At 45.2% G+C, this 12,086-nt stretch overlaps 1 protein-coding gene across 1 annotated transcript; it reads right to left on the bottom strand.

Moving 5' to 3' along the window:
* Positions 1-268: 268 nt before the first annotated feature.
* Positions 269-4,381, bottom strand: C11H9orf131 (chromosome 11 C9orf131 homolog). The gene is given in 3 exon segments (XM_025432834.3): positions 269-327; positions 330-3,735; positions 4,121-4,381. Coding segments are annotated over 3 exon segments (3,681 nt in total). The 5' UTR covers positions 4,352-4,381; the 3' UTR covers positions 269-283.
* Positions 4,382-12,086: the final 7,705 nt, after the last annotated feature.

Here is a 12,086-nt window from a genome sequence, read left to right as displayed (position 1 = left end):
CCCAGGACCCCAGGATCATGACCTGGGCTGAAGGCGGGTGCTAAACCACTGAGCCACCCGGGCTGTCCTGTGAAGGGCTTTAAAAGTTTAGCCTGCAGAATCTTGAAAACTCTACTTCTCTGTTCCTGAGGGAATACAGCCATAGCAGAAGTTAATAGGGAACTGACATTACTAGTACCTCAGACTAAAGATGACATGAGAGATACTTGTCTAGTTTAGCTAGTTTATTATTTCCACCCCACAACTGGTTTGGCTTCAGGTCTTGGGTTATGGGGTGTCAGTACTACCAGTCTTTCCTCCTCTTACTGGATTTAGTTGGCAGGGGCCATGGGTACCCAGAAACTTGGCTAACATTCTTTGGAGACTCCTGGTAAGTGGAACCCGAGGTGTGGGGGAAGAGAGATGCTTTTCCATGTGGACCCAATGGCAGTGCTTACAGTGTTGAGGGGTCAGGATGTCACCAGCTCTCAGCCCTGCCCCTTGCTGAATTGGGGGACCTGCAGCCTTAGAGTGAAGCTGCTGAGGGAAAGCAATGTGTCGAGAACTCTGGTCCTTATGCTGAGATCTTTGGGAAAGTCTGTTTAAAGGACCTTCCACTGGTCTTCTGGCCTGGGCTGGGTGGCTCTTCCCTGTAACTGTGGATGACACCAGTCTTGCATCCCCTCTTCTGTGGTCTCCTGCTTTGGGTTTCCTGGGTCTCTCTCTCTTTTTGGCTGAAGATAGGGTTGAAGCCTTGTTCTTTCCATTGCCTGAGGCCAGAACCTCAGGGTTTAAGGGTTCGCTTAGGTCTGGGCCATTCTCACCAGTCTGTATGCGAGCACATGGCCCCTGGGATGAGACCTGGGCCACCATCTTCACCTTCACTCTTTCCTCTTTCTGAGACCCTTGTTCGGCCCTGCCAGACCTTTGTGGCAGAGGCTGGGAAGAAGAGTGGGAGTGATAACAGTGGGAGATCTGGACAGGCTGAGCTACTGTGCTGTGAACTTTTGGGGGATGACAGCTTGAAGAGTGGGGGCACAAATTAGGGGGATTATTCTGCTGTGGGGGGCATGTAGAGAGTCTCCAGGAGCCTGGAGTTGTGGAGCTCAGGGCAAGGGAGCTGCCAAATGATTGACTTGGGTCAGGGGATCTGGAAGCGGGGCTCTGCTGTAGTTTTTTTAGCCTGAGTCCCAACTCTCTACTCCAGTGCCAGGCCTGGATCCCAGAGGTGGAGGGCACCTCTGGGACAGCCTCTCTCTGGGAGGATGGAGTCTCTGCCTTTGCCCCTGGGAACAACTCTCTCTTGGGTATGTCAGACTGGTTGGGCTCAATCTTCAGAGCTTTAGCTAAGGTGGGAGGCCAGGGTATTGGATGCAGGAGATCCATTGCTGGAGGGCTGGAGTCCTGGGGGATCCCTCTTGGTTGCACATTCCTCCACACAAACTCAAGGTCAATATGTGGATCTAGTAGAGGAGCAGAGAGAGATCTGGGGGTTGAGGCTGGGAGCTCAGTGGCCCAGCAGTTGTCTCTCTGCTCCACTGCTTTTCCCTTAGGCTTACAGGTACATTGGTCTCTAGGAGGCTCACTTATGTGAGACTTTGACTTAGAGTTTGGAGGTGGACTGGGGTCCCACAGTGGGGACCCAGGAACACAACAGGTTTCTTTCTGCTTATTCCCTTCAATAGGTTCACACTCAGACAGGGCTCCCAAAGATCTGGTTCCATGTGGGTCTTGGGGTAAGCTGCAAACTGGAAGCTCAGAAGTCCAAGAGTTCTTTCTCCTTTTTATATCCCCATATCTAGCCTCAGAATCAAACAGGACCCCTGTGGGGCTAGCTATGAGGGGCTCCAATATAAGAACTGGGGGTGGGCTGAGGGCCAGAGATGGGGGCTCAGAAATCCAGGAATGCCTAGAATGTTCAATGTCCTTCCATGCAGCTTCTGATCTAGTGAGGCCTCCCATAGGATTGATTCTGCGGAATTCTAGAATGGAAGCTAGAGATGGGCTATAGGCAGGGGCTGGGGACTCAGAGGTCCAGAGGTTTTCTCTCTGCCCTCCCAACGTTTTGGACTCAGACAAGACTTCCTGGGAACTCATTTCTAGGGATACCAGCAGAGAGGATGAGGGAAGACTGGGAGAAGAAACTGGGTCTGCAGAGACCCATAGATTATCTCTACTCTGCTTACCTTCCCATGGAGTCTCTGATCTTGGTGGGACACATTCAGGCCTGGTTCCATAGAGCCCTGGGCTGAGGTCTAGGGCTGAGGGCTTAAAGGCCCAAGGGTTTCCTGAATTTTCTCTGTGTCCACATTGGAGCTTATACCTAGGTGAATCTCCCAGAGAACTGCCTCCCTGGGGTTCTGGCAGGGGATCTAGGGGAGGGTAGGGGGATGGCATTGGAGACCTAGAGATCTGTGGGCTCTCTCTGTGACTCATGGTTTCCCAGAAGTCCTTAGGTGCAGAAAGTCCTCCTTCAGGGATGACTTTCTGGAGTTCTGACAGAGCATCTGGGAGTTGGCAGGGAGCCGTCATTGGAGGCACAAAGGCTTGAGAATTCTCTTTACAAACTGTGGTTCTCCACTGAGTCTTATATCCAGGTGGAGCTCCCAGGGGGCTAGTTCCTTGAGACTTTGTCATGGGGTCTACAGATTGGCAAGGGACCAGGATTGAAGGCTCAGAGATCTGAGGATGCTCTCTTTGTCCTGTGGTTTCCCAGAGGACCTGGGATCCAGGCAGTCCTTCTATTGGGCTGACTTCCTGGAGTTCTGAAAGGGAGGCCAGGGTTGAGCTGGGAGCTGGCTTTGCAGGCGCAGAGGCCTTGGGGTCCTTGTTTTGCTCCATAGCCTTCCATGGGGCCTCAAACCTTGTCAGGAATCCCAGAAGGCTAGAATGATATAGCAGAGAGGCAGAGAGTGAATCTAGAATGTGTTGTTGGAGTCTGGGATCCTGTGGTACATCCCACCAGACCTCAGAGTAGGGGGAGAGCTTGGAGCATCTGGTTCTTTGGAGTTCAGGTTGTAGGTGCAGGGTTTGATCCTCAGAGACCCAAGGGACTTCTTTCTGCTGCATAAACCACTGTGTATGTGCCTTAGCACAAGACAGGACTCCCTTGTGGTCCATGGGAAAGGACTTAGGATGAAAGGGTAGCGATGGGACAGAAGGGGAAGGTGGAGGAGAAAATTGCTGAGGATCAAGAGCCATCCCTTCCCTATCTTCTGTAGTATGGATTTCATGGGTAGGAGGCTGAGTTGGGGAGCAGTACTGGGGAAGCAGAAGGTTGGATCTAGGCAGGAAGGCAAGCTTGTTGAAGAAGGCAGAAGGACCAACAGACAACTTTAGGGGAGAGGGGCCACCTGAGCTCAGCAAGATGGCCTCCAAGGACTCACTATGCAGAGAGGGGAGACCCCAGAAGAACTGGCTTTTTCTCTGATGTAGATAGTTTCCTGATGCTGTTTTGTGCTTCATAGGCAGGTTGGTCAGGATCTGAAAGGTGGGGAAGGATCTGGAAGGGCTTGGGGTGCGTGTATGTACTTGCTTTGGTGTCCGTATGGCTTTTTGGAGGTCCTCAGGACCACAAGGTGGTTGAGATGGGGCTGTGGTGGCTTCTTCTCCAAGGGGAGCTTCTTTGGGAAGAGAACATGGCTTCAGTGGATCCAGAGACACATCCTCTTCTTCCTCCTCTTCTTCCTCTTCCTCCTCTGACTTCTGCTTCCATAAGTGATCAAGGAAAGCCACATGGTACAGAAGTGGTAGGCTCTGAGGAGTAGAAAAAGATACTTCAGGCATGAAACCTTTCAAAGACACAAAGTATGTCATGAAGCCCTCAGTCTTTTTTCCAAATTCAGAGGGAAGTTACTCACCATATCTGTAGCCAATAGTCACGTATGCATCTGATATCAATGGCCATTACCCAGCCCATATTTGGAGATACGCATTCCCTTACATAACTACATCTAGGGTCAGTAATTACACACCTGTCTTCAAATATGGTATCAATAGTCATCATCCAGCCTCACAGGTAAGACTTAGAGTCATTCACCTGGGTAATTGGCTTCTAGTCATTCCATATCAGTGATTTTTCACCTGAACTCATATGTGGTATCAATAGTCATTCACCCAGCTGTATATCCATGTCACCCACCTTGCTTTGCATCATGTCCCCAGAGTACCAGAGTTGAAGCTGTCGCCAGCTCCCAAGTTGCCACCACCTCCGAATCTGCCAAATCATGAACAAGAATAGTGTTACCAGATTCCCTGGACTCTGGAGGCAGCTGCTGCCACAGTGTCTGCAGGCCAGGGCATGGGTCAACTGGCTCCAAAGAAGCCCCATGTCCCCTTCAGTCCCAAGCAGGCCTTCTATCAGCCATTCCATTTTCCTCAGCCTAGTGGCAGTTTATCCCGAGGTCATCACTGCATCACAGAACAAAGAACTCCCATCCCCCCACATGCCTAACAGCCTTTTCCCTGAATTTAGAGTAAAAAAATTGCCTGTACCAGGCAACTAATACTTCATAACACTGAAACCTGAGTGATCTCTTTTGTCTTTGTCTGGCCAAAGCCAGAATTATGCTTCAGGCCTTGTCATTAAGGACATGGATTCTAGCATCAAACTGCTTTATTCAAATCCTACCTCTGCCACTTCCTATCTGTGAAATCTCAAACTAATTAATCTTCTAGTGCCTCAATTTTCTCACCTGTAAAATGGGAATGATATTATTACTTGCCACATAGAGTTGTTTCGAGGATTAAATGAACAAATTCATATTATTAGGATAGTATATAGTATATGCTATATTAAAAAATTATTTCTTGGGATGCCTGGGTGGCTCAGTGGTTGAGCATCTTTCTTTGGGTCAGGTCGTGGTCCCAGGGTGCTGGGACGGAGTCCCTCATTGGGCTCCCCACAGGGAGCCTGCTTCTTCCTCTGCCTTATGTCTCTTCCTCTCTGTCTCTTACGAATAAATAAATAAAATCTTTAAAAAAATTATTTCTTTTGGGGCAATTGGGTGGTTCAGTTGGTTAAGTGGCCAACTCTTGGTTTCAGCTCAAGTCATGGTATTGGGGTCCTGGAATCAAGTCTTGCATTGAGCTCCACATCAGCAGGGAGTCTACTTGTCTCCCTCTCACTCTGTCCCTCCCCCATGCTCTTTTGTTTGCGCTAAAATAAATAAATCTTTTAAAAAATTGTTTAAGGTTCCTAATTACAAGACTTGTTCCATCTTTAATATATGGAGTCTGTTCTCACCCTCCCCCCTTTTTAAATCTCATGTCAGCTATGAACTGTCTTATTTGACTTTAGGTTGCTTGAGATCTTTTTGGCAAGCATTAACGTTTAAGTTGACAAATTAAATGCACTTGAGTATTTTTCCTCATTTCCCCCTTTTCTCCTAAAACAACCACTCTGTTCCACATTGACTCTTTCAGGGTCAACTTTAATTTCTGCCTTCCCAGTACATTTTAATGCCTCTCTTCTCACCTCACCCCCATCAAAGGCCAGTTTAGGTCTGATTGAACACTGAGCTGAAATTAAGATTTGGGTTCTCTAACTCTAAGCTATGTGATTTTTTTAAAAGATTTTATTTATTTATTTATTTATTTATTTATTTATTTATTTATTTATTTATATTTTATAAATTTATTTTTTGTTGGTGTTCAATTTGCCAATATATAGAATAGCACCCAGTGCTCATCCCGTCAAGTGCCCACCTCAGTGCCCGCCACCAAGTCACCCTCACCCCCCGCCCACCTCCACTTCCACCACCCCTAGTTCATTTCCCAGAGTTAGGAGTCTCTCATGTTCTGTCTCCCTTTCTGATATTTCCCACTCATTTTCTCTCCTTTCCCCTTTATCCCCTTTCACTATTTTTTATATTCCCCAAATGAATGAGACCATATAATGTTTGTCCTTCTCCGATTGACTTACTTCACTCAGCATAATACCCTCCAGTCCCATCCATGTCGAAGCAAATGGTGGGTATTTGTCATTTCTAATGGCTGAGTAATATTCCATTGTATACATAAACCACATCTTCTTTATCCATTCATCTTTCAATGGACACCGAGGCTACTTCCACAGTTTGGCTATTGTGGACATTGCTGCTATAAACATCGGGGTGCAGGTGTCCCAGCGTTTCATTGCATCTGTATCTTTGGGGTAAATCCCCAGCAGTGCAATTGCTGGGTCGTAGGGCAGATCTATTTATAATTCTTTGAGGAACCTCCACACAGTTTTCCACAGTGGCTGCACCAGTTCACATTCCCACCAACAGTGCAGGAGGGTTCCCCTTTCTCCACATCCTCTCCAACATTTGTGGTTTCCTGCTTTGTTAATTTTCCCCATTCTCACTGGTGTGAGGTGGTATCTCATTGTGGTTTTGATTTGTATTTCCCTGATGGCAAGTGATGCGGAGCATTTTCTCATGTGCTTGTTGGCCATGTCTATGTCTTCCTCTGTGAGATTTCTGTTCATGTCTTTTGCCCATTTCATGGTTGGATTGTTTGTTTCTTTGGTGTTGAGTTTAAGAAGTTCTTTATAGATCTTGGAAACTAGCCCTTTATCTGATACGTCATTTGCAAATATCTTCTCCCATTCTGTAGGTTGTCTTTGAGTTTTGTTGATGGTATCTTTTGCTGTGCAAAAGCTTCTTATCTTGATGAAGTCCCAATAGTTCATTTTCGCTTTTGTTTCTCTTGCCTTCATGGATGAATCTTGCAAGAAGTTACTGTGGCCAAGTTCAAAAAGGGTGTTGCCTGTGTTCTCTAGGATTTTGATTTTATTTATTTATTAATGAGACAGAGAGAGAGAGAGAGAGAGAGAGGCGCAGAGACACAGGCAGAGGGAGAAGCAGGCTCCATGCAGGGACCCTGATGTGGGACTCGATCCCGGGTCTCCAGGATCAGGCCCTGGGCTGAAGCTGGCGCTAAACTGCTGAGCCACCCAGGCCACCCTAAGCTATGTGATTTCAGGCCAGAAAGATTTCTCCCCTAGGTATCGTGGGTTGGACTTGATTTATATATTCATTCATTCATTCATTCATTCATTCATTCAACATGTATTTATTGAATACCTACTATGGATCAGATATTGTGCTCAGTCTTGAGGAGATAGAAATAAGACAGTCTCTGCAGTAAATAGGTCTCATTTCAGTAGGGTGAAAACAGTCAAGTAATAGACAAAATTGAAGTATGCATGGGGTACTATCGGATAAGAGGAGGATATCTAACTAGCCCAGGGAAGGGGTTTGCTTCTCAGGGGCTGCTTTTTATTTTTATTTATTTTTTTAAAGGTTTTATTTATTTATTCACAAGAGACACACACACAGAGAGAGAGAGAGGCAGAGACACAGGCAGAGGGAGAAGCAGGCTCCATGCAGGGAGCCTGATGTGGGACTCGATCCTGGGTCCCCAGGATCACACCCTGGACTGTAGGCGGCGCTAGACCGCTGAGCCACCTGGGCTGCCCAGGGGCTGCTTTTTAGAGGAGATGATTAATGCTTGGTTTGAGGAACCAAGAAAATGAAAGCATAAGGAGCAAGAGAAAGACAATTCAAGCAGGAGGAACAACCTGTATTAGGTGCTAGGGCAGAGAAAGCATGTATCATTAGGGAAACTGAAGGCATTTAGATGTGTGGGGGTTGGGGAAGTGGTAAAAGATGGATCTGGAAAGATAAGTTCACCAGGGCCCCTCAATATCAGTCTAAGAAACTGAAATTTACCCCGAAGATGATGGAAGTCATTGAAAAGTTTTGAGCAGGAAAGTGACAAGATTAAGTTTGTATCTTGGAAAGAACACTGGCTCTAGTGAGGGCAAAGAGATTGAGGTGAGAGATTAGTTAGGGAATTCTTGCTTTAGTTTAGGCAAAACAAAAGATGAGGCCTAAACCAAGACAGTGATGGTAAGAATGGAGAATAATTAATTCAACTAGAATACCAAAGATATAATTGGTTAGGCTTCATTACCAATGGGATAGAGGAGTATGGGAACTGAGAATGACTCTAGGGTTTCTAACTTAAGAAACAGGGTGTATATATTAGTGCCATTTTACTGAGATAGAGAACACAGACCTGGGAACCAATTTATGGGTGGGGGGAGGTAATGGGCTCCATTTAGACATTTGTATTTGAGGTTTCTGTGACAAGGAAAAACTAGGTAGGAGGCAATTAGATATGTGGATCTGAAGCTTGGAAGAACAGTCTATGGTGGAGATGTAAAATTTTATAGCCAGTAGCATATATGTAGCAGCTGAAACCATAAAAGGGCTTAAAATGATGTACTGATATGTAATATTTGGCTCGATGTGGCCAGCATTAAAAACTGGAGTAGCCAACACTGTAAAACTAGTAGATTGTGCATAATAGTATTTCAAGTTTAAAACCTGGCAGTACTAGACTCTCATTTCCACAAAATAAGAGCTAAGTAGCAGTGGCTCCCCTTGTAGTGTACATGTGCCCTTCAGTTCACCATGGTTCTTACCATGTTCTCATCATTAATACCAAGCCTAAGGCTAGTTGTGGTTTATCATTGTACCTATGATTTTGTTTTCTTATACTTGTCCACTTTTACTCATTTGTATTACCTGCCTGGTATTTGAGGTAGCAATACCTCTGGACGAAGAAGGTAAGTTGAATCCTAATAGGAAACAGGGAAAAGAATGTTGAATACCTATATACTTACATTTATGGTAGACATTTTACCAAGCTCTTAATTGTTGTCTTCTACTCCTTCCCAAAGGAGACATCTGGTAAGATAAAAAGGTAACTTAGCTCTCCTCTCCTCCAGGAATTCTAGATTTCTTGTCTCATGGAATTGGTAATAGAGTTTATGTTTTCTAGTCCCAAATCAAAGTTTCAAGACACCTAGTCTACAACCTTATACAGGCTTTTGTGTGGGAGGGGAATTTAATTTAGCTAGGTGTTCTTGAGAAGAAGTTGGGAGATGATTGAAAGAAGCAATGCCAAGGATAAAAGTGTGTCTAGGAGTTTGAGAAAAGAGATATAGCAATGGGTTCCATGAGTGTTAGGGTCTGTACAGAAGAGGCAGCAGGACTTTTTTTTTTTTTTTTTTTTTTTCAGCAAGACTTCTAATGGGGAGAACCTATTTAATGGTTAGAGAACTATAGATCCAGCCACAGTCTTGGGAACTGCTGCAAAAATGCTGGTGTGCAGAGATGCTGTGGAGCCACCTGCCTTTGAATAGACCATATGCATTTATACGATGCACATCCCAGTGGCAACCATGATAGACTTAAGACCAGAGGTTATTTTCTAAGTGTTTTGGGTTTTTTTGGGGGGTGGGTGGAGAGTTGTTTTGTTGGTCGATGTATATAATTCTAAAGAAGAAAAAAGCTCCCCCCTGCCACATCATGATTTAATATTGGACATCTTCCAACACTAGTAAATGAGATTTTTGAACCAGATTTAATTTAGAAAAATTAAGTAACGTGATGTATCTTGTTCCTCAGTGTTGTGGAACAAATTTATACTCCAACATTTATAACTCCATTTAATCTTTACAACTCTTTGAAGTAGGTATTGCTACTTTTTTCACATAAATGGAAACTGAGGCACAGAGAAGTTAATATATATTATATATTAATATATTAATACATATAAATTATTAATTTATAAACACACAGAGCTATCCCAGAAGGCAGGGCCAGAGTTTGAGAACCCCCTTGCATTGTGATGAATTATTTGGATATGAGTGACAGAAAATAAAATCCAACAGGTATAAGCAAAACGTGTATATATTGACTCATATCTGAATAGTCCAGGATTAGGGCTGGTTGGCTTGAGGTAGTAGGGTTCATTCGGGGACTCATTCCAATGTCATCAGGATTCAATTTCTATTTCTTGGCTCTCTTCTGTGCTGACTTTATTCTCAGGTTTTGTGTCCTAGCAGGTTCAAGTGAAGCTGAAAATGTGGTGGTGTTCTGACAACATTGTGCTTATGGATTCTAGTTGGTCGTGAATCTATCCCTGAACTCCTGAACTGCTCACAGGTCAGAGTCATACTGTACTTGCACATGGACTGAGACTAAAGAAGCCCGGATTTGGTGGTAGTCCCTTCACAGGAAATAGACATGCTGTTTTCAGAAAAGTGTATGCATATTTATTTTATATCAAAACAAAATAAAACAAAATAGATGTCCACTATGGCCCTCTCTAACTTCTCCATTCTGTTTTCTGGTTCAGCCATGCCATTACCATTTTAGGATCTAAGACTTAAGTTGAAGTGTAATTGCAGATCCTCTGAAGATTGGGGAAGGGGCTGGATGGACCCAGGGCAGCATCTTAAAGAGGGGGAATCTATGGGATATCTAAACATCTGAGTGTATAGCCGATTTAGTGACTCTCAATTCCTAGACCTTTTCATCTTAGAGTCCTTTACCTTGGCTCCAATCCAGCTATGGCCATATCCGAAGCCTCATCATTAGGAACTATTCTGTCTTCTGAAATAGTTTGGCATCCCACCCTCTGACTTCAACCTCTAGATTTGTCCAAGAGATGCCAGTTCTTCAGCCTTGTTAGGACATCTATTCCACTTTCTCCTTGTCCATCAACAACCTCTTGCCTTCATTTCCTCCTTCTCTATGCTAGACTTCAAGGTCCATCACTTAATCGCATCCTAAATACTTCTCAGTTCTTCCTTTCATCATTTTTACCTGGCAAAATCCCAATTCTGCCTCTAAGACCTGCCTTTAGGAAGCGACTCAGCCCTATTGGATAAAATCATATGCGTTGATGTCACTGTTAATTAATTCATGGTCTACAATTAATGGTCAGCTCCTCTATCACTTGAAAAGCATTTATTCACACATTCCATTTATTAAGTGTGTACTATGTGCTAGACACTGAAATAACTAACCACATAAGTACCTACTGACTACCTGAGAGAATCTACTTTAGAGAATAACACACATAGTCATTAAAAATGATGGTTAGGGGGCAGCCCTTGTGGCGCAGCGGTTTAGCGCTGCCTGCAGCCCGGGGTGTGATCCTGGAGACCCAGGATCGAGTCCCAAGTTGGGCTCCCTGCATGGAGCCTGCTTCTCCCTCTGCCTGTGTCTCTGCCTCTCTCTCTCTCTCTGAATAAATAAATAAATAAATAAATAAATAAATAAATAAATAAATAAATAATTTTAAAAAATGATGGTTAGGAAGGGTGTTCAGTGTGTAGAAAAGGTTTACACTAAAATATTAACTGCTTTCCTACCTGTTCTAAATACTTGGAATACATGAGTATTCAAGACAGACAAAATTCCCTGGAGCTTACTGCATATTCCTTAAAAACTCTCCCATCCTACTCAAAATCAATTCAGACTTTTTAACTTTCTTCAACTTCTCTTGCCCCTGCTCCTAGCAGATGTGCCAGATCTCCACTTTTCAAAGGAACCAGAAGCCATCATATGGAACTTTTCATCATTAAAAACTCTTGCGTTCAGTCTATCTTTCTGCTACGTGAAAGTGGCCCTCTGAGAGTCCTTCCTTCACCTTCCTAAGCTAGGATGGTTGCTCTTATTCTCCCCTCCCTCACCGACACTGTCCACACCAGATTGTAACTAGTGCTTTAAATATCTGAGGGCAGAGATCTTGCCTACCCAGCCCACAGCTTTAACCCTAGGAGTGGCCTAATAGTATTTGGTTAGGGTTCAGCATCATGAACAACGGGCAGGATTTCTTGGAGTGGCTCCGCCTAGGGCCTCCTCCGGGGCTTCCGAACTCTCCTCAGGCTTCCTAGTAGCTATCTCTTGAGGCATCACCTACCTTCAGGCTGGACGCTTCCCGTCTGATCAGCCTCCATGGCTTGCGTGAGAGGTGAGCGGGGCAGTGAAGCTCACAGCCGAGATATTGGTGGGGTTCTTCCCACGCCCCAGGCGCTTTCCGCCGCGGGATTACCCCACCTGGACTTCAGCTGAGGCCTCTGGGTGGGGCGGCTGCGCGGAGGACCCGCCCCGGTCAGAGCGTTGAGGCGTGGACTCCGCAGCGTCTTCACCTTCACTTCCCAACTCGCAAGCCGCCTTAGTCTCCTTTCCCCTTCCCCTCTCTTTGCCCTCCGGTCCCCGCCTCCTCGTTACGGAAGTCTTGGTAAGGGCCCCGCCAGCAGC

Source organism: Canis lupus, chromosome 11 (genome assembly GCF_003254725.2).
Source record: "Canis lupus dingo isolate Sandy chromosome 11, ASM325472v2, whole genome shotgun sequence".
Taxonomy (NCBI): Eukaryota; Metazoa; Chordata; class Mammalia; order Carnivora; family Canidae; genus Canis; species Canis lupus.
This window is presented reverse-complemented; position numbering and strand designations above follow the sequence as displayed.